Source organism: Pseudorca crassidens, chromosome 6, assembly GCF_039906515.1.
Source record: "Pseudorca crassidens isolate mPseCra1 chromosome 6, mPseCra1.hap1, whole genome shotgun sequence".
NCBI lineage: Eukaryota > Metazoa > Chordata > Mammalia > Artiodactyla > Delphinidae > Pseudorca > Pseudorca crassidens.
Window position 1 is genome coordinate 128,286,434 of NC_090301.1, and position 23,304 is coordinate 128,309,737.

The following is a 23,304-nucleotide window of genomic DNA, read 5'->3' on the forward strand; positions in this document are numbered from 1 at the left end:
GTTCCCAGGAGGGCTTATTAGCCGACTTTGCCATCTGCATGCAGGAAATGCTGATGCTGTAAAACGACTGAGACTGGGCAGAGGCCCCTGGTGCTCAGCTCTGAGGCTATGTGGACTTCAGTAGTTGTTTTTAAAAAAATAAGTAGTAAATATAGGCTGAGTCATAAATGCTAGAGACATGCCAAGAAGTATATAAAGAAAATGTAGGAAAACTGAACAGTAAATATAGTTTTAATTAATTGTGGTTAGCTCACAAAAGCCATACAGTAGGATGTATCAACAGCGGGCTTTTACATTTATTGACATTGGTGGAAGCTATTTTCCATTTTGGAACTTCCCAGGCATACAAAAAAAAAACAAAACTTCTGTGACTAAGCAAAAGGGGAATAAAGTGCTTTAATTTATTTTTAATATTAATAATTACATTTTCAAAAACAATTATTTTATATTTAAAGGTATCAATACCATAAATCTATAGCTTATAGTAGGAAATATAAGTGTAAACAGCCTATACACATTCTGCATTATTGACACAGTTTTATATGCATAACCCAATATACTAACCAATAATCTCCAGAGAAAACACATAAAACCCACTTGTCTAGACAGTAGACAACAGTTTTAAAAACAAACCAAAATAGACTCCCGTTTCGCAGCTGCATGTGGTGGAAATGTACATGTATGAAGATTAAATCTGAGGCATTTACTACACTGAAGATATTTGCTCCATGCCAGCCATGAGTGACAGTGCTAGAGACTCCACTGTGGGAAGAATAAAAATAGGTTAATAAAATAGGTTTAAATGTTTGAAAATGGCTAAATAGGCTCTAATAAATGTCTTGAAAAGTATTTAGAGACACTTTCTATTTTTAATTAAAATACTCATTACTTCTAACATACAATAAAGATGATAATCATTTATTAAATACAATTGAGAAAGTATGATTTATTTCTATTTCAGATCATTTTAGTTTTGAAAACAAAAAAAATCTGGGCATTACACTGAGCAAATCACATTTTTCAAAATGTCATAAAATCTGGCCTCAATTCATAACAAAACGCCATGTTTTGAGCTATGAGTGGAATCTCCTTGCCTAACAGTCACCCAGTGCAAAAATGGACAAATGTATCAATGTTTCCTCTAACACATTTCTAACACAGTATGGTTTTTTTTTTTTTGGCCAGGGGTAAAAATGGGGGAGGCTGAGAGGTGGCAGTAGGGGCTTACAACAGTAATTTGTTTTTAAATACTTGCGTAATAAACAAATGCCTCTTCGTTGTAGAAGTCACACGACACAGGAACATAGGGATCTAAGTAAGCACTGTGAGATCAGAACTTTCTCTGTTTTCCTGCCTGGCCGGCCCCCAGCTTCTTCACCACTTAAGCAGAGCATTCGGGGAGGGCTGGGGGTCAGGAGGACTGGCTCTGCGTGCGCTCCTCTAGGATTCCAGTCTGCCACGCCAACAACGAGTTTCTCTACCCTGGCAAACTATCCTGGCAAAGATTATGTGCCTCTGGCCGGTCACTGCCCCGCCTACCTGAACTGTGGGTGCAGCAGGTCAGCACTGAAGGGCTCATCTCATCCCAGAATTTATTTAGATTTCTTTGCATTCACAACTTTCTGATGATATGTTTTTGTTTGTTTATTCTATGTTCACTCGTTACTCTAACAGTATTTTAAAAAATGTTCAGCTACTTTTAATGAGCATATCACAATTTGAACATACAGAAATAGGGAACAAATTAGTCCTGCATACTTTTCCCAAAAAAGCTCTGCAAGAGATATTACTTAGTCCTTTGTGTCTGTAGATTAAATGACTGTCTTCTCCCCATGACTCACCCCACAGACCTCTGTCTGCTTCACACACTGTCTGTGTACTGAACCGTCAGGCCTGCATTTCCTTGTGTAAGAGGCAGCCTTGGGAATTTTAAAATTGCTAAAAAAACAAAAAACAAACACCCCCCCCCACCCCCGCAAACCCTATCTTTTGAAAAGGAATAGTTACAAAGGCTACACATGACAGTGAAGTGTACTGAAACCTATTCTGCCATCTGCTTTAATTAACAATGGTTTTAGAAATCCATTGGTGTAACACATGATATACTAGAAAGCAAAATCTTCAGTCTCAATGTTTTACAACTGATTCACTCACCCCACTGTAATTTGGGAAAAACAATTCAACTGCTGAGGGACTTTCCAGGTTCGAAGTGGTGAAAAATTCTAATTCTTCATGAGATCAGTACCAAAACAATAACGGGTAGACTTAGTTACCAGAAAATATAAAAGCAGTAATATTTTAACATAATACTCACGATGGGGAAAGGATCCTCTACAGACAGCTTTGTTTAAAACGGTTACAAGAAACATATGGCAGTTTTTAAAATCAGACTCCATTTTCTCTATAGATTCCATTCTAGGAAAGAAAGTAAATTTCAATTTAGGTAAATGCATAAGGAGTTACTAGGTAGGCTATAAAATACCTTTGGAGTAATTTCAAATGTGCTTCAGTTTAATGATGTAGAATCCTAACTCTAAAGATTCTAAAATAAAATATAAAATTTCCTGCCAAACTTTCAAAGAGTCTGAAGGAAAGTGTCATTAGGATACAAAACTACTGCTTCAGGATGGTAGTGAGTTCTAGAGTGAGGATAACTGAGGATATTCCCTTTTCTATTGTACAGTTCTATACTTTTACTTTTCAAAAGCATACCTTCTTTCAAATAAACAGCACATTAAAGATATAAAACCTTACATTTTAAACTTACTAGAAAACTGTTATTATGGGAAATAGCAAACACCCATACCCAGCTTCAGTAGTCACCCCCCTGCAGGCAGTCCCAATTATACCCTTAGCCCCATATCTTTAGAAGCAAAGTTGAGACATCATAGCATTTCAGTCATAAATATTTCAGTGTGTACACACTAAAGATAAATACTCCTTTAAAATCATAGCCACTATACCATTTGCTTAAAAATTTCACCTTGCTTTAAAAATTTTTCACTTTCTGCTTTAAATGTGAATCAAGATCAGTTAATTTCCATAAACTGTGATGGTTAATATGCCTCTTAAGTCCTCCTCACCCCCTTGTTGAAGAAACAGTTCAATTTTAGCCAACAATATGCAGCAGTGTTATTACCTTCTCCTCCACCTGACAGTGACATGGAGGGGGAAGTCTGCTGCACACACTTGAGACAGCAATAATAAAGTAAGACTTCTGTTTTCACCCCTGCAATGAGGAATTTTATCTACCATTCAGAGTATTCTGACACAGCCATATGTTAAGATTTTAGATTAGTGCTATAACGAACTTTCGGCTCCTTACTAATAACAATTAAGTACAAGCTATTATCCCAGCAGCCCAGTCAACCAGACTTGCTCTTTTAAATATATTTCAAGGAAGTAATAATAGCAAGATTACATTAATTTTATAAACAAGACAGGGACAAACTATTGAGCTGCACATTCAAGGTAACAGTAGAGGATGGTACTCTGGATAGGAAGAAAGAGCTCCTGGGTCCTCTTTCTATGTGATAGGTGTAGATAATAAACACCCTAAAAGTAAAATATACAATCATTCTTTTAGAGCTCTCTAAAATACAATTTTGGACTAGGATCTAGCATGATGTCCAGAATTTGGTTTAAAATAATTGAGTGAATGGGAGTGGGAGTGGGCAGTAAACACAAAACAGAACTGATTGTCACTGGCATCTGCTGAAGTGGAGTGATGGACCCCAGGGTCTGTTATGTTCCCCGCCCGCTTCTGTGTATGCTCGAAGGCATCCATTAACAAAAATTTAGCAAACCTATACAACAGGAATGTAATTTAAGGATATTTGCTTGTTCTAATCAAAAGACTTCAGATTTTTCTTGTTTTACCGCTCAGAAAAGAATTGCATAATTCTTGATGTTGCCTAGTTTAGATGAACAAATTCAATTCTTTCCATAATTATAAGTGTATGTGATGTGTTGCCAAGAAGAAAAACAAGGCTCCCAGAATGAAGCCAGCTAAAAGTGAAACTGAAATGGTCACAGCACAGAGGCCCCACAAGCTGCGTACTTACTGCCATGCCCCCAGGCCAGCCTGCCAACCATCTGCAAACATGAGGGCCAAGTTCAACACCTTCATGATGGCTTCCTTCACAAAACTGACCTGGAGAGAAAGCCATGGAAGAACATAGGCTCTGTGACCATGTTTGGACACTGACACCAACACTTTCACCTAATTTAAATGAGTCACAGAAAAAGCTCAGTGCAATCATTGCCTTCTAGGTATAAGGAAGGGTACTAGGCTCTGAACAAAATGCACTTGGAATTGGACCACACGCCTACTGCACCCACAGTACAGGTATATCAGCAGCAGAGTCTGACCAACAGAGCCAGCAAACTACCTTTTCCTGGGACAGCCATTTGAATTCACCAGTGAAATGGGGCAAGTTATTCCAATGGCTGTAAGATGACTTAATATATTCACATCAAGCTGGACACATTTCCTGACCAAAGCACTATTATTCCATAACTGCAGATAAAATTTTCTTATTGAATCCAAACACAGTGCTGAGTGCAGACCGTCACAATAAAGTTGTCAGCTGTTTCTCTTATATGTAATTTCCAGTCATATGGCACAAATTTGTAACCTATTTGATCTGGTCCTTCCTTAAAGAATATTTTGCAATGTCATGAAGAACCTAGGGGTAAGACAGGAATAAAGACACAGACCTACTAGAGAACGGACTTGAGGATATGGGGAGGGGGAAGGGTGAGCTGTGACAAAGCGAGAGAGAGGCATGGACATATATACACTACCAAACGTAAGGTAGATAGCTAGTGGGAAGCAGCCGCATAGCACAGGGAGATCAGCTCGGTGCTTTGTGACCACCTAGAGGGGTGGGATAGGGAGGGTGGGAGGGAGGGAGATGCAAGAGGGAAGAGATATGGGAACATATGTATATGTATAACTGATTCACTTTGTTATAAAGCAGAAACTAACACACCATTGTAAAGCAATTATACCCCAATAAAGATGTCAAAAAATATTTTGCAGATCAGAAGCTTAGTAAGTATAAAATTCCAAAGTAGAGAGACAACTTCCCTTGGCTGGCTTCATTCCTGCCTCAGTGGCCAAGTTCACAGGTGACACCTCACATACCTTTTCTCTCAGCAGACATCGATCATGGATGGTTGACAAGTATCTATAGTGAATTTTAATCAATTGATCTAAATCCTTGGCTTCTTCGACTTGATGTTGAAACTCCAGCCCTGTACTGTGAAGAATCTTGAAAGATGACAAATTTAATCAATAGATTTTTTCTTTGAGAACTAATGTGCCACACACAAAACTTTTTTTACCAACCTCTTCTACATTCACTTGCACAGGGAGGGAATGCCTCACTCTGGACTAACAGACTGCTCCTGTGTGGAGGGGCAAGTATATGAACTGTATAGGATATGCATTGATTTTTTCAAAAAAAGTCACCAGATAAATTGAATTTATATGTTTTAATAAATTCCACTGCTTACATAATGGTCTTTCTTTAAAAGGAATATAACTGTACTTCAAGTAGAAAACAAATTAAACAAAAACTTAACCATTTACTCTCAACAATTAAGGGCTTAAGGTTGGTCCTCTGAAGGCCACTAGTGCACGGGAAAGAGAGCACCTCTGCCATGTGTATCATGTATAAAACACAGGCTTCAAAGGCTCACTTCAACCAAACAAAAGTGGGTTCTTAGAACCTATCTACCAGAATGACTACAAATTCTTTTTTAGCAACCATTATAATACCAATGAGTACTGTCCTCGAATAACACTGCTACTGTTCAAACATCTGAACTCCTCTTCAGAAGTTCCTCTAGAACTGGTTTTAATATGTGTAAGAAAAGCAGTTTTATTTACTGTACGAGTTACTTCTTATATTTAAGAAAAAAAGTATATAATCTGGCTGCATTTTCCTCCTTACACCCCATACTAGCCTGACAGATTTGTTTTTAGGCTTCCATTACAAAAAACTGAAGCCATTTTCCAGGGACAGCCCTGTTCCCACTGCTGACATTTAAAGGACTATGTGGCAAGTTCTGATGGCAAGTCCAAAAGAAGCGCTCTGGGTGTGTCATCCCAAGGGGTCACTAGACAGGACAGACACAGTGTCTGGAAACACGTGCTCTGGCATGTTTTAAAAAACACTTCCCCCTGCTGCCATGTTATTTTATGATCAAGTTTTTAGTATGTGCTACCTTCACATTTACAGTCTATTAAGTATCTTGTGTGCTTGTTTGTATTTATAAATATATTACAAGTAATTCTCCACGAACAGATGTATACACGGTGACAGAACTGAGTGGATGGACAGACACGAACCCTGGTCATGATGTAGTTGTGTAAGCTGTTCACAAAGTGCATGAGCTTTACTCTTAAGAGGAACATACGATGAATCTGCTGTCTTACTGGCTCCTTCTGTGGTCCAAAATTAGCAGCTGTGTCTTGTCCACCTAAGAGTCCTTCAAGTTGTGGTTTTTCAGCAGGACTAGCTAGTTCTGTAAAGGAACGAAGAGGAGAGGGGGTGGGAAGAGCATCCACTCAGACCCCACCGGCACCACTGCACAGAGCAGGACTTGCAATGGTGTGGTCGTCTGCCCTGTAAAGGGCACTCGGCTGGATGCACAGCAGGGACCCCATCCTCCCTATCTGGAAGGTGAAGCAGTTAAAGCTGCCATATCACCCTGATTATCACTGTCATCAAAAATATAAAAACCAAGTCCTATTAACTTGTCATTAAAACTTTTTCACATAACCTAAGAATTTTTATTCTGGCTAAATTCCTAATTTAGTTATTGTATTTCAGATTAACTGTACTCATTCAGGGAAGTTAATTCTGATGTCTGTAAAGCTATGGCCATAAATACACATCATTTTGGCACTTGTGTATATATAAAAAATGACCTAAGACTGCCAACTTTTTTTTCAGTGCTAAAATTAAATTATAATTTATCTGTTGAAAACAAATCTTACCACCAAATAGTAAAACATCCAGACTATATTTTGCCCATTTTATTTGCAATAAGAGAAGAAACACCTGATTATAAATTTTTTGACATTCCAAACTTATAACAATGTCCACAGGCCATGGGACCTATGAAAACAAAAAGAGAAAATTAGAATAGAAAGTAACCTATTACTCATATGTCTCAAATTTTTTTTTTTTTTTGGCTGTGCTGCACAGTATGTGGGATCTTAGTTCCCCGACCAGGGATCGAACCCGCGCCCCCTACATTGGAAGTGTGGAGTCTTAACCACTGGACCGCCAGGGAAGTCCCTTGTATGCCTTAATTTTAATAGAAAATGTTCTTAGAGTATCAGTACATACCTTATAGCTCAGGGTCAGGCCATCTAAGATATGAACAGGGAGTTTCTTCTTAGCTGTGTCAACATTTTCAAAAGATATAGATAGACTAGATAAAGAAATATAAGTTTTAGTTATTTAGCACTTTGAGTTATTTAATTTATATATTCCAAAAAGACATTTCATAAAAGGAATGCAGATATTCCATATTTTTCTAAGCATATATTCCAGAATAGAAATCAGGTTTTAGAAATAAAGAAGGGGGCAAAATTTTTAAATAATGGGTTTAGCTATAAAAAAGAAGATACTTATAATAAATTACTTAGGAAAAAAGAAAGTCAGGGAAGGTTAACTGTATTTGGCAGGTGCCTAGTCCTGGTAGAGTTCAGCGAGAGGCTCAGGAGACGGACACTCTGTTGGGGGTGGCAGGAGAGAGGGTGGGAAGAGACAGAGAGACAGAGAGAGAGAGGGAGAGAGAGGGAGAGGGAGTGTGTGTGTGTCTGGTGGCGGGAGAGGCTGTTCTCACCCTGGAGAGCAGGCATATGCAAGTGTGTGGGCAAGAATGGGGTCTGAAAGTGAGAGAGTGGCATGTACATATATACACTACCAAGTGTGAAACCAATAGCTGGTGGGAGGCAGCCACATAGCACAGGGAGATCAGCTCAGTGCTTTGTGACCGCCTGGAGGGGTGAGATAGGGAGGGTGGGAGGGAGGGAGGCGTAGGAGGGAAGAGATATGGGGACATATGTATGTGTATGGCTGATTCGCTTTGTTATGGGGCAGAAACTAACACACCATTGTAAAGCAATTATACTCCAATAAAGATGTTAAAAAAACAAACAAACAAACAAAGAATGGGGTCTGCTTCTAAAGCAAAGGGTCACACATGGCTTCATCCACTCCTGCCCAACTAGTCTGAGTGTGACTCTCAATAGAATGCAGCTACCATAGGGCATGGAAATGTTCCTGAGCCAGGCACTTATTTCCTTCACTCCTCAGAGCAGTTCTGTCACTGTGCTGAGAAAGGACGTGACTCTCCCAGGATACAGAGGCACCTGTGACGATGCCTGGATGCAGCCCACGGAAGGTTAACTTGAAGGCCAAGGCAGGAGTTAGCCTTACAACCAGAGATGTAAGGGCCGGTGTGTGATTTACGAGTTTAGCCAATTCATTCCATGTCACAGACTAGTCAGAATTTTTTTAGCTTGTAAGTCTGTTACACGTGCATCTACCAAGTACTTAGTAGGCAGCTACTGAATACCTTGTCAAGTGCTGCACTAAGCAGGTGATAAAAAGCCAATCCCTGCCCCCCTCCAGGGGCTTATAGCCCAGAGCATACAAAACGTGCAGTCACCCTCCAGTCACCAAGCCAGGGGGGCAGAGCTTTGCAGGAGTGCAGACAACTGCTGGCCATGCCCATGGGAGAGCAGCTAACTCAGGTAACTGGAGGGTGCAGACACGTGAAGGCTCCTGGGGGAGAGAGTACAGCTCTCGGGGAAAACAGAAATGTCCCAAATCCCTGAAGTGGGAAGTATGGTGGAGAGAGAAGGTGATGTGTCTGTCTCTGTGTGCACAAGAAGCGAGGTGGGGAGCCCGACAGTGAAAAGCTCTCTCTCTCAGGAGAAGCTCGGCCCATCTGCTCCAAGGCGCCAAGCAGCCCAAGCATGCGTGGGGGTGGGGCGGCTAGTGTCCCGTGTGGCCCTGGAGGGCCAAGTGGAAGGGAGAGATGCCGAGACAGCTGGTTAGCAGGCGGCAGGGAGGTGCTCTCCAGTGAGCGCTAAAGGGCATGGGGAATGTCATCCAGGAGGCAGAACCGAGGGACCAGGGTATGTGGGGGCCGGCAGAGAGGAAGGAATCTAAGGTGAGCTACACTGGGCACTGGGATGAACAGTGGTCCCATCCAGAAGAAACAAAGGGCTGAGAAAACGATGAAGCTCAGTTTTGGACACATGGCATCTGAGGAGAGTCATGAGGCACTGGTTGTGCAGACACCTGGGCTAAAGGTACTGACCTGCAGGTCACTAGCGGTCGCTGAAGCCATCGACATGGAACGAAGGTGCCCCAGGCAGGAGAGCGAGAAGCTATGCTAAGGGTGGGCGGAGGGCAAGGGGCTCACAGGGAGGATGCAGAAGGAGCACCAGTGACAAGGGAGGGGTATGGGCAGGGCAGGGGAGCTTGGAACCGGGAAGGAGACCTCTGGGTGCAGACTCAGGGAGCCTGAGGGCACAGACAGGCACCTAGAACACATGGAAGCCATAGGAGAAGGGGTCCCAATGGGGTGGCCCATTTGTCCTGAGTTAATCTATGAGTAGGAATCTCAATAAAAATACCACGAATGTTTTTGTTTTGGTGGATGGAGCTAGACAAGATGATAAATAAAGTACATTTTTTAAAATAAATAAGCAAGAATAGCCAGGAAAACCCTATTAATAAAACAGAAAGCTATTGGCATGTGAATAAACAGAACAGTGAAATAGGATGGAAAATTCAGAGAGAGACCCAATGCATATAACTCAAGTGCATATGAAAATTTAATGATGAAGGGGTATCAAATAAATGGGGAAAGGTGGATTTTTTTTTTAAAGAAATAAGTGATGGCAACCAACCAGTCATTTGGAAAAAAGATAAAACTGGATCTATTTCTCATGTTTTTTAGCTGAATAAATTCCAAATGGATCAACACCTAAATGTAAAAAAATCCATTCAAGCATTAAAAGAAAACATGGGTGAATTTCTTTATACACTTGGATACAGTAAAACTTTCTTAACTATCACTTAAAATTCAGAAGTAATAAAAAAGATACATTATAAAACTAAAAACTATCTTCATGACAAAACAAGAAATTGTTATACCATAAGCAGAACAAAAAGACAAATGCCAAACTGGGAAACCTATAAAAAGAGCTTCTAGGGAACTTCCTGGCAGTCCAGCGGTCAGGACTCCGCACTTCCACTGCAGGGGGCGTGGGTTTGACCCCTGGTTGGGGAACTAAGATCCCACAAGCCACGTGGCACAGCCAAAAGAAAAAAAGAGCTTCTAAAAATGGAGAGGATGAAGACCAACAACTTGATACTGACAGAAATAGTGGCAAAAGATATGGAGAGTTCACTTTTAAACAAATGCAAAAATAAGCGTATGAAAAGATAACTATGCTCACATGGAAAAATGTAAATTAAAACTACACTGAGACATCATTTTTCATCATCAGACTGGCAGAAATCCGAAAGTCTGACAACATACTCTGTTGGTGAGGCTGTGGAGAAAGCCTCATTGCTGGTGGGAATTAGAAAAAATACGGCCTTTATGAAGAGGAATTTGGTAACAGCTAGCAGAGTTACACAGGTGTTTACCCTTTTACCTGGCAATCCCATTCTAGAAAAATACTCCAAAGTTACACAGGCAAAAATAAGAAGTGAAATGCACAAGACCAGTCACTGCATACATACATCACAGAAGAACAGAATCCACGTGTCCACCAACAGGACACCTGGTTGAATGAACACAATCAGCTGTAAAGTAGTGAGGACAAGCTCTCTAGCCTGCAATGCAGTGGGTCTGGGATGTATTATCTACTAAAGAAAAGTTAAGCAGGTGTTACAGAGTGCACACTGTGTGCTTCCTTTTCTGTAACATGTGAGGAGAAAAAGGAATATGTACACATACGGTTTTGGTTCCAAAAAATAAACACTGGAAGGATAAAATAAAATCTAATAAAAAAGGTTATGAGGAAAGGGAGAAAATGGACAGGAATAGGAACAGAAGCCAGAGCTCCCTAAAAGTAATTTTGTATCAATGATTTTAACTTAAGAAATATATAGCTGTTTTATACAATTAAAAAACAAAATGGAATCAAGAAAAATAAAAATGAAGTGATTCCTAAAAGTAGAAAATAAAACAAATGAACCCAGCCCTATATTTGTGGTATAATCACATTGAGAATTGTTCCAGGTGACCCTGAAATACAGGATTCTGATGACTTGAAAGTAAAGGAAGAGAATATAGTCACAAGCATGTTTTAAACTCTCAGTGGGCTTGTTGCTGTTATTGTTACTTTGGAACTATTATGATTTATTATAGAATAAATATAATAAATATTTATGTTCATGAGTTAGTAAGCACTCAAGGGAAGATACAAAAGAATATCAAAAAAGTGAAATCCTATAATCTTTAATACATACTGGAAATATCAATATGAGCTTATGATTCATCTTCCTCTTTCTACATATTTCCTAGCTCCATCCACTGAGTGAGCCCAGAAGTACTGATAATCCAGTATAGACGAACACTCTGGGACACAGACCAAGGGCTTTTAAAGCCACAGAACAGACAGGACCAGTGATCCTGGAAGAGGTGCAGAGCCTGGGGCAGGAAGTGCACAAGATGAGTCCAGACATCCAGTCCTGAAAGCAAAGATGCTCTCCAAGATTACTAGAGTCAAGTGAAGGAGTTCCGTCTGGGTAAAGATGGGACAGTCTGAGCAAGAAAAAAAGAATAACTGTAATAGATTGAAACATACTAAAAATAACAAAATTCATGAGTTTCTATTGATAGTGAAAAATATAACTTTAGCCTTCCCTGGCCCCCCCTGGGGATTACTAGGCACTAATTCCTTACTATGGAAAGAATCTAGCGGTTACCCTGCTTTTACTAATCATATAATTGATGAAAATTCTACTTCTATGGAATCATCAAAGGTAACACATGACATAAATAAAAGGAATTATTTTATCTACTACTAAGTAGTAGACGGTCAGTAACCTGGCATGGCTGTGAGGAAATTAATGTCCTAAGTGGCATGTAATAAATGTTAATTATTATCATTATTACTTTTCAAGGGCCACTGAGGGAGCCAAGAAAGGTAGCCAAGCAAGGACACGGAACAGGAAAAAGGACGAACAAGCAGGGTGGAAAATGAGCCTCTGTTATACAAAGATTTAATGGCATCAACCCACAGACCTGGCCCAGGTGCTCAGCAGGCCGACTGACAGGGAGGAGGGAAGGTGAGTTCCCGAGCCGGGGATAAACCAGTACAACAGCTTGAAAACAGGCAACGCTGTCTGTGAAAAGTGGTGGAATCTATTTCCCCTCTAACTGGGCTGGCCTCTGACTTGGTCTGTGGTGGAAGTAAGGGTCTGTGAGGTGAGGCCTGCAGCTCAGGCCTTGGCCAGTGCCAAGGGCTCTGCTCTCACTCTCTCAGAACACCGCCTGTGACATCACAATGAAGGCTGGTGCAGCCGGCTGGAGGGCAAGGGTGGGTCAGGAAGGCGGCCAGTATGGACTCCAGCCATGTGAGCAAGGCCATCAGACCCTGAGAGACCACACGGTGCCATCTCACATCTCCTCTCATTCAGTGGGCAAGTCGCTGCTGTCGCAGCTTTTTTTTTTTTCTCAAAATATTTATTTATTTGGCTGTGTCAGGTCTTAGTCGTAGCACGTGGGATCTTTGCTGTGGCATGAGGGATCTTTTTCGTTACGGCATATGAACTATTAGTTGCGGTATGTGGGATCTAGTTCCCTGACCAGGGATCGAACCTGGGCTCCCTGAACTGGGAGCCTGGAGTCTTACCCACTGGATCACCAGGGAAGTCCCTGCCTCAGTTTTCTAATGTGTAAAATAACATTAGTAAAACTCATAGGGGTTGGTGTGAGGATTAAATAAGATAACATATAAAAGAGAAGAGTTCGTGACACATGGATGATCTTATAATTTTTAAAATAAAAGGTCCTCCCATATTTTACCGTGAACTGTCTTCAGGATAACGCTGTCCTACTGCTTCTTGAAGCTGGACATTAAGAAAAGACACATTCTGCCAGGTTTCCTTTTCTCTTATTTTATCGAAAATTGACGTGTAGAAGTCATACATGGTATCCCCCCCTTCCATTAAGAAGAAATTCCTCATGGCCTGTAAGTACTCAACCAACCTGAATGAAGAGAAAATAAGTGACAGAAAAATCTTAGGCTCATAAGATAGGATTCTAGATCAGGATCAGGTATCATTTTTAGTGAAACGCGTTTACACTGTGCATTTACTAAAATTAGAAATACTAATACATCTTAAAGATTTTCAAAAATAATAAAAACAGCATATGGTTTACTTTTAATAATCAGAAAGAAGTTATTTTTCTGTAACATTGAAGAAAATTTGGCAAAGTCACAAAAGTGTAATAAAAAAAGTTAATCCAAATCTATTCATGATGAATTTCCACTGTTAATATTTAGGGTATTTCTTCCCAGTCTTTTTTCCATGCATTAAAAAAATAGTTCCTACTATAATATATATCCTATTTTTTAAGATTTAAGAAACTTTACATTATTTAAAACTCTGTATAAACATAATTTGTATGAACTTTATGAAGTTCATACATGTAAATGAATATGCCATATTTTAATATGGATGTGCATATTTATGGATATGCCACAATTTAAAGAACTAGTCATCCATTACTAAGTAACTTCATGTTTTTTCTCTGATAGCAAACTTCGTGACAAGCATTTTTGTGTAACAAGCTTTTTCTGTATTTCATTTGGGATAAATTCTCAGAAACAAATTTCACAATAAAGTTAGGAAAACACTGATGGTCTACTGATCTTCTCAAAAGAAAATTGTTTATTGCCTAACCATTCCCTACTCTAATAAAAATTAGCTTGAAATCTAGGTTTAAAAATAACTTCAGCTATTCTTAAAGTACAATAAACTACCAACTACCTCCCAAATGAAACCACTCCTCATACCTGTAATCTTTTTTTAGAGTTCGCATGAGGTTTCCACAGCAATCTAGATACTGTTTGTCAATGTGAGGATAGAGGCAAGATCTCAGCGTTAATTCAAAAGTCTGGCAAGTCACAGATTCTGATGATCTATCCACACATATGTCTCCACCAGCAAACTTCTCGTGAAAGTCACTCTGTTCCAAATACAACCTTTAATATAAAAATATGAGTCTTCTTTGTAAGAGTTGCTGTCAACAGAATTCTCTTTTTAAAAAAAGACATCAATTCTTTTATTGTCTTTTAATGGAGGTACAGCTGATTTACAATATTATATAAGTTTCAGGTGTACAACATAGTGATTCACAATTTTTAAAGGTTATATAGTTATTATAAAATATTGGCATATTCCCTGTGCTGTACAATATATCCTTGTAGCTTATTTATTTTATACATAGTAATTTGTTATCTCTTAATTCCTCACCCCTATCTCGCCCCTCCCCCTTCCCTCTCCCTACTGGTAAACCAGTATTTTGTTCTTTGTATCTGTCAGTCTGTTTCTTTTTTGTCATATTCACCAGTTTCTTGTATTTTTTATTTTTAAAATTTATTTTTTGGCTGCGTTGGGTCTTCGTTGCTGCGCGTGGGCTTTCTCTAGTTGTGGCAAGCAGGTGCTACTCTTCATTGCGGTGCACAGGCTTCTCATTGCGGTGGCTTCTCTTGTTGCGGAGCGTGGGCTCTAGGCACGTGGGCTTCAGAAGCTGTGGCACACGTGCTCAGTAGTTGTGGCTCATGGGCTTAGCTGCTCCGCAGCATGTGGGATCTTCCTGGACCAGGGATTGAACCCGTGTCCCCTGCATTGGCAGGCGGATTCTTAACCACTGACCCACCAGGGAAGCCCTGTATTTTTTAGATTTCCCATATAAGTGATATCATACATTATTTGTTTTTCTCCATCTGACTTACTTCACTAAGCATAATACCCTCTAAGTCCATCCATATTGCTGCAAATGGCAGAATTTCATTCTTTTTAATGACTGAGTAGTATTCCACTGTATACATATACACCACATGTTCTTTATTCATTCATCTCAACAGAATTCTCTTAAAACTCTGGAGTCCCATATTTACCTTTAGTCATAAAATTACCAACTATTACAGAAATAAAAATCTTTTTCCTCAAAGTATTCTTTGTGTGAAGCAGACCTTCACAGAGTTGCTTCTGCCTAAAAGATCAAGTACTGAGTAGGTCTTTCTAGCCCTTAGGGTTGAAAGTAGTGAATGACGGCCATTAGACAATAAACAGGGTATTGTGTGGGTATTAATAATTTATTTCATTGGGGCAATTATCTAAAAGCCCCTAAGGGCCAAGATACATCGGGAGGGTCTGACTCAACATGTCCCAGGACCCCTAACTTCCATGAGCGTCTTCTGTATGAGTGACAGCGCTGCCAATGGGCCTAGGGCTCATGATAATCTGTGGACTTTCACAAATAATAAAGAGGCTAAGTTATGTATCTGAAATAAGTGAATGCAATATATTCTTGTATTTCATTCATTAGAAAGGAGAGGCTACAAAGGTTTCTATTTTTAAGGCTGGAAAGCCCTACCTGGCAGAGATAAACAGTTACTAAATATTGCAGCACAGATTCTGCCATTTCAATCATTGAAAATCCTGCAGGTGCGTATCACCTTGCAAAATTAATCGCCAGCAGCGGATCATGAACATCATCCAGTTCAAGATGCCTCTCGGCAATGGACTGCATCTTAATGAGGGTCTCTCTGGTGGCCTGCTGCTCAGTGAGGGCCTGTGCAGTGGAGTCTTCTCCGTGTCGAAGACGAGACTGCACAGACTCCAGAAACAGGGTATACAGACTTTTTCTTTCTGCATCTGAAACATAAAGAAATGTGTAAGGTGCATTATGTTCTAATAAATAACTAACATTAAGAAATATTAAGTAAACTTATCTAAATATATTATAGCCTGGTATTTTTCCTTTGGCCTATGAAGGTCTATCCCTGTTTTGTTACCCTTACAGTATAGTACCCTTAGTACAACTAAACATTTTTATAACCTCTGTTAGACAATTGCAAAGTTCATGGTTAAACATTCAAAGTATAAGCTAGTTTTTTTCTGAACAGAGTAACAGCTTAAGCAGGAAGCCTGAAAGTAAAGTTACCATTATACTAGATAGCACTATGATAACACTAATAGGAGTCATAATTACATTGGGAAAAACACTTTGAACAGTGGCCCTGGAAAGTTCTTTACGTTTTATTATTCAGTTAAAAAGGAAACATTCCACAAAGTGAAAATATTACTTAAAGTAGATATAATAATTTAAACTAATTAACGTAACATTAAGATGATTTACAAACAAAACAACTAAGGTCACATCTATACCTCTCAAAGCCTTTTTAGACAGTTGATAAAACCTTAAGTATATTGCTTAAATTACATCCAAAAAGACCAGAAATTATATCAAGATTTTCTCAAAACCTATGATCAAGTCTGAACCGCTCACCAACAAATTCCTATCTGCCAGAGTTCATGTCCTCAGGTGCCAAATGCTGCTCTGCATTAAGAAATACCAGAGAATTGTTGTTAAAGGACCAGTTCTAAGGCATCAAGAGTAAGTAAAATGCATGTGGAACGTATTATCACTGCCTTTCAAACACCGTGATAAAAGTTTCCAACGAGGACAATCTTTTTTCAGTCAGAGCAGCATGATCTATCAATTTGATCATGGTGATAAGTTCCATGAAAATAAAAGGCTTTGATAATTTTCAAACTGCAAAATAATGTCATATCTCAGAATGGCAAGCGTGAAGATTGGAGCAGCTGCTCCACCACTAAGGGGTTACCTCTGGCTGTGGCTTGGCACGTGGTGCTCTCCATGCATTGCAGGTTCTTCAGCAGCTGCATTGACTTGCCAGCCATTATGATCTGCTTAAGGACGGGTTTCAGGAAGGACACCATGGTGTGCTGCCTGCTGGAGGGCCCTTGATCACTGCCAGAACTCGCACTAGCGTTATCACTCATTTTTTCTTCGTTTTCTGTCTTTTCCGATACACTGTATAGCGTGTAAGTTGCATACCAAAAGTCTCTGTGATTTACCGGAACATTCTTGTTTCTATAGGGATTCAAAAGAATTTTAAACTTTAACTTCTCTTCCTTAAAAACAACAGTATATCTATTCTAGCTTAGGCATGTTGTCCAAACATTCCAAAACACAGTAATATCAATTATTAGTAAAACAATGCAATCTTTAGGTAAAATGGGACAGATGTTTTTACCTGACTTCAGCTTAACACAGAAAAGTGGACAAATACTCTGAATGGCATAGGTAAAATCTAACTATGCAGAAAGTTTCCTGAATTGGAATTAAACAAAATATGATTAATTTGGTTCTCTTTAAAGGTAGAATAAAAGTTTACCCATCTCCTCTGAAAGTAAACTCCAGAATTCCACATCTTTTTTTCCACAACTATTTCCACTGGACTATTTTAACAATGAAACAAGGTGTACTCATCACCCCCTAAGGATAGTCAGAATCCTGTTTTTACAAAAATCCTCATGTGCAACAGAAGAAACAAGACATAATGAGACCCAAGATTCAGCTAAAGAAAGGCCAGTTCTTTTATATGAGCACTGTGTAAACAGGGTTACCTTTCTGTAGCTCTAAGTTACTCTCCCTGATGAGTTAAATGGATAGCTATCAATAAAAACATGTATCCAGGGACTTCCCTGGTGGTGCAGTGGTTAAGAATCTGCCTGCCAATGCAGGGTACACGGGTTCGAGCCCTGGTCTGGGAAGATCCCACATGCTGTGGAGCAACTAAGCCCATGCACCACAACTACTGAGCCTGTGCTCTAGAGCCCGCGAGCCACAACTACTGAAGCTCGCATGCCTAGAGCCCATGCTCTGCAACAAGAGAAGCCGCCGCAATGAGAAGCCCATGCACTGCAACGAAGAGTAGGCCCCACTCGTCACAACTAGAGAAAGCTCTCATGCAGCAACGCAGCCAAAAATAAAATAAATAAATAAATTAAAACAAAACAAAACAAAAAACATGTATCTGTACAGAGTGCAGAACTTAAGACTGAGTTAAGAGAGTGCAAATAGTTCTACATTGCAGTTTCCATGATTCTGTTCAGAAAAATCAATTAAGTGAAGGGGAATCATCATAGATTTTATGATGATCAAGATTTTCCTTAATTGTTTTATTAAATATTATACTAAAAAGGTAAAAAGAGCAGCCAATTAGGAGAAATAAATATATTAGAGGCATATTCTGTAATATTTTCACACTTTTTGTCTCATAGATAATTTATTCCCATTGGTTCCCTTTAATGAAGCCATCTGACATCACCTAATTCATTTTAAGGGACTCAGTGTGCCTTTCACCATACCAGCCAGCCCAAAACACACTATCACTCAAAAATATAATTTCCTAATAAGCAAAGCTGTGATTGACATAAAACTTGGAAAAATATTTTTGCACTCGTACCTGATGTCTTCTATAAAAATGCAAAAGAACCTGCCTATGGATCAGGTGAAGCTAACAGAACTGTACGATCTCCACATGGGAGAAGAGAGGTAAAGCCAGCTCCTGCTGTGCCTCCCTCACCTCTGGATGATGAACTCCCGGGCACAGTCGCACAGGTGCCCATGCACGATCCACTCATCTACAGTCTGCAGGTAGGGCCGCACGGTCTCCACCCAGAGCGAGAACAGCAAGGAGACCTGAGGAGACAGTGCAGCACGCACATCCATTCTCAGAACTCCCTCGTCTCTGGATTAAATGAGGTTCGAACGTTTCTGAAGCACCTTTTAAAAAGTGATCCAATTTCTATGTTTTTTGAAACAAAGTAAGAAATTAAAAATTCTAACCATATGTTATAAAATCCTTATGAAAAACCTCACCTAAATATGAGAAGACCATATTGTCCATAGCAGGACCCTCTTAGGAGTGAAAGTTACCCAGGGACAACAGGTCTAAACTGGACAGTCCAAACTGGTATATGGTTATCCTATCCAAATAGTGCTATTAGCAAAATGTCCATTAACAAGGAAGTGATTCTGTTCTACTATAGTTCCTAATAAAAAGAAATTACAGAGCTGAAAGAAATCAACTTTTTATTGAAATGCAGTATCAAAATGGTGAGGAAAAAGAGTCACACCAACAAACTAGGCAAAACACCTAAATTATGTGCCCAAAGAAACATGCGGCTTTCTAGATTAAAGTCTAGATTTGTATTTTTTAAAATTGTGGTAAAAAAATACATAATATAAACTACACTGTCTTAACCATTTTAAAGTGTACAGTTTGGTAGTGTTAAATGTATTCATATTGTTATGAAAACAGACCTCCTAAACCTTTTTCAGGCTACAAAACTGAAACTCTGTACCCATTACCTATCCCATTTTCTCCTCTCCCCCGGTCCCTGGTAACCACCATTCTCTTCTCTGTTTCTATGAATTTGACTACTCTAGATACCTCATATAATAGATCTGTATTTTTATTTAAGAAAGAGTTATTACAAATATCTATAAAAATCAGCTAGGTATTTTTCACATCTTGCTTTTATGTTTTGTTTTATTCTTGCCTCATCCATCTGGTGATCTTGGCAATTATAGATGAAAAGCTAGTTTCCTGCAGCCTCAAATTTAGAATCTAATTTGAAAACTCACAACAACTGTCTGACATACTATTTTTACAAATATCTATGACAGGCTATTGACCACTCCTATGGCTGAGCAGAATTAGTCACACACGGTGGACTAGACAAGGATCCCCACATACAGTTTGCTCAGAGGCTTCTCCAACATTGTCATATTCAAGGATGGCTTTGTACAGGGTGTTGAGCAGGTGAGATGCTCGAACAACATTTCGAGTGTCAGGTGGAACTTCTGCTACTCCAGTACTAAACACTTTGTGCAGAACCTTGAGCTGAGCCAATCGAGGTGACAACTTGTCCACCACTATTGCAAGAGTTATTGTAGTATCTGCAAATATCAAGAAATCAAACTTATTATCAAGGAAAAATATCTGCATTCAAAATGTGATATAAATGCTAACCTACTTATGGAAAGGCATGGCAAACCGGAGGGTGGCAGGTTTTTTATTGGTTTTTTGTTTTTTTTTTCAGTACGTGGGCCCCTCACTGTTGTGGCCTCCCCCGTTGCGGAGGACAGGCTCCGGATGCGCAGGCTCAGTGGCCATGGCTCACGGGCCCAGCCGCTCTGCGGCATGTGGGATCTTCCCGGACCGGGGCACGAACCTGTGTCCCCTGCATCGGCAGGTGGACTCTCAACCACTGTGCCATCAGGGAAGCCCAGGATGGCAGGTTTTAATCTCATGTTACAAGGAACTGATTTCCCCCAAAAAAGAACCCCCTAAAGAAGGAAAAGACAACTCAGCAGAAAAATAATGAATAAAGGAAGTGACAATTCATGGAAAAGGAAATTCAAGCAATTCTTAAACATACAGAAAGATACTCAACCAAACTTATGAAAAATGAATGCAGAATAAAACTACTCTGGGCAAATACAAAACAGACTACAATGGGCTCCTGTTTTAGTGAGGGGAGGCGGAGAGGGTGACTACTAAAGGTAACAAGAGCAAGTCCCTTCGTCAGGATGGCACAGCTCTGAACCCTAAATATGGAGGTGGTCACAGAGATCTACACATGTGATAAAAGGTAAAAGAACGGCAGAAAGATACTGCTTACCTCCTTGCAAAAAAACAAGGCCCTGCAAAACTGGTGAAACCCATGTCAGACCTGCAGATTAGTTAATGTACTATGCCAATGTCAATTTCCTAGTTTTGATAACGTCCTATAGGCGTCAACACTGGAGGATGCTGGGTGATGGGAACATGGGACTTCAATGCACTATTTTTTGCATTAGTTGTAAATAAAAGTTAAGAGGGAAAACCTGCATGCACTGGGTTACCATTTTCACCTGTCATATTGATGAAGACCCAAAAGTTTGATAACACACTGCTAGCAAGACTGGGAACAAACGGGTACTCATATATATTGCTGGCAAGGGTATAAAGTTATTTATCTGTACCTCCGTAGAGAACAATGTGGCAATATCTACTAAAATCACATATGCCATCACATACTCTTTGACTTAGCAATTCCACTCTTAAGAATTTGTGCTATAGCTAACTTGGTGCACATGTGTACAATTACTTATATGTAAGTGGTTATCACTGCAGCACTGTTGCCAACAGGAAAAGATCAGGTACAGCCCAAATGTCCATCAAAAGGGGACTGGTCTATGATACACCCATACAATAAGATGCTCAATATGTAAAAAAGAACGAGGAGGCTCTTTAAATACTTGTATGGTATATTCCTCAAAATTTAAATTAGAAAGCAATTTGAAGAGAGCAGTTAAAAGACTACTAGGCATGTGTATATGAATACATGTTGCTTGCACATGTCTAAATTATTTCTGGAAGGATGTACAAGAAATAGATCAGTTGGTTGTCTCTGGGCTGGGGAACTAACGCAGCAGGAAAAAATTTCACTGTAAATCTTTCTATACTGCTTGGATTTTTAGAGATATGAATGGCTTAAAAATAATTTAAAAAAATGAGTGTATCCAGGAGAATTACTTATTTGCCATGTAATTTTCAAATCTTATATTAATTATTAACCTAAATGGCATTCAAAATATGAGTTACATGTGTTATGCATAAAAGGGAAGAATATTTAAATACCATTATTGATGATGCACTTCTCAATTTCTGTAAGTTCCTCTTTGAAACTAATGAAGTATTTGTACAGGGCCCACATGAAAGCCTGGTATGTTCTAAAAGGTGCTTCTGTCGACTTCTTAGGAACGGAACCATTTCCAGGTAACATGCTTTCAGAGCTGTGCCCCATGATTTCATCAATAAACTCCTGGAGTCGAAACACAACCTGGCCATATGCTGCTATTTGTTCTAGCACTGATCGTAAACAGCTCTACAACAGAAGCAAACCAGAATGATTTAAAGTCAGTCTTCTGTAGGCATTCTAATTAATATCCCCTCACTGTAAAATATTTCTTTTGTGACTTTTTTAAACAGTATGCTTAGTAAAAGACAAAGTAAAACGAGTATTTAGTTTTACATTCAGAGGAAACAGTGTAAGCATTAATTTTTATAAAATATAGAACTGTGGCTTACACTTTTTAAAAACACATAAATATAAGGTAAATGTACTGTAGGCAAAAAAATTACAGTAGACAGCTTTCCCAATAAAGAATGACAGAAAATACAAATCAGAACTAAATATGAACACCACAAACAATATAAAAGAATTCTCTAAGCACTATAAAAATACACACTTAATTTTGCCTTTTGGAACTTAAATATATTTAATAGTTAATTTTAATTTTGCAAAATGTTCTAAAGTTACATAACCATGATTTACATAAATCTTATTATTTAATTTTAATTACAATAAATACAAATAACTTACATTTGTCAAATGAGTTACTATAATGTTGTTCCTCACAGTTACCTTTCCATCTATCAGCTGAAATATAAAGAGCTTTTTTACCCCTGAAAGTAACCTGAAATAAAAAGATGAATGTACTTTAAGTTTAGAAAAATATACACTACAGTAATGCCTAAGAAATTTTAATAAAAGATTCAGAAGGGGAGAGTAAGGGAGGACAAAGAGGTCAGATAATTAGAAAACAAGACATCAGTCTTTTTATCTGATTACTTTAAGACTGATTATTTCAATACCATCTTTAAGAAAGTACAAAACAGTATTGTCAAAACATTTCCTCACATACATGATGGTCCAAACAGATCTTCCCACTTTTAAGCATGTCAGTATTATATTTTATGGCAGAGAGAACCAGAAACTGGAAATCTCAGTAGTAACAGCACTACATGTTACATTCTTCATCTTCATTTTTGTATGAATACAGTCTAAATTCTGAGATTCCTGGTTCCTAGGTACAGGGTACAGGTAACTCTCACTGATGTGCTCTGTCTAAAAAGCAGTAAGCAGAAAATTAGAAACCTTAACTTGAATTCAGATATTTAAAAAGTGATAGTCTAATCTTGGTTAAATCATATATGACAGTATTTAAATGGAAAAGAGGTAAATATACCAAAATCTCCATGGTCGACTCTAAAGTTTGGGCTTACTGAGTCTCCCAATCCAAATTTAGGTGTCGACAGGGACCTGATTTGGGTTCATACCTAATGGTCTATTTCTAATATGCATGTGAAAAACC

At 39.0% G+C, this 23,304-nt stretch overlaps 1 protein-coding gene across 4 annotated transcripts in view; it reads right to left on the reverse strand.

Moving 5' to 3' along the window:
• Positions 1–213: 213 nt before the first annotated feature.
• TUBGCP5 (tubulin gamma complex component 5) overlaps positions 214–23,304 on the reverse strand; it is a 55,504-nt gene continuing 32,413 nt past the window's right edge. For 2 of the 4 annotated variants that reach the window (XM_067742335.1, XM_067742338.1), the window contains exons 9-23: positions 22,533–22,626; positions 21,788–22,034; positions 19,859–20,061; positions 18,683–18,798; positions 16,916–17,184; positions 15,743–15,941; positions 14,075–14,263; positions 13,081–13,263; positions 7,365–7,449; positions 7,010–7,130; positions 6,359–6,534; positions 5,150–5,275; positions 4,065–4,153; positions 2,315–2,415; positions 214–762 (exon numbers count right to left, since the gene is read on the reverse strand). In XM_067742335.1, the coding sequence (XP_067598436.1) occupies positions 707–762; positions 2,315–2,415; positions 4,065–4,153; positions 5,150–5,275; positions 6,359–6,534; positions 7,010–7,130; positions 7,365–7,449; positions 13,081–13,263; positions 14,075–14,263; positions 15,743–15,941; positions 16,916–17,184; positions 18,683–18,798; positions 19,859–20,061; positions 21,788–22,034; positions 22,533–22,626 (2,254 nt within the window). In that variant the 3' untranslated portion in view covers positions 214–706. Of the gene's footprint in view, positions 763–2,314; positions 2,416–4,064; positions 4,154–5,149; positions 5,276–6,358; positions 6,535–7,009; positions 7,131–7,364; positions 7,450–9,676; positions 11,815–13,080; positions 13,264–14,074; positions 14,264–15,742; positions 15,942–16,915; positions 17,185–18,682; positions 18,799–19,858; positions 20,062–21,787; positions 22,035–22,532; positions 22,627–23,304 lie in introns of those variants that run through there. The other 2 variants (XM_067742336.1, XM_067742337.1) reach the window with 2 other exon arrangements.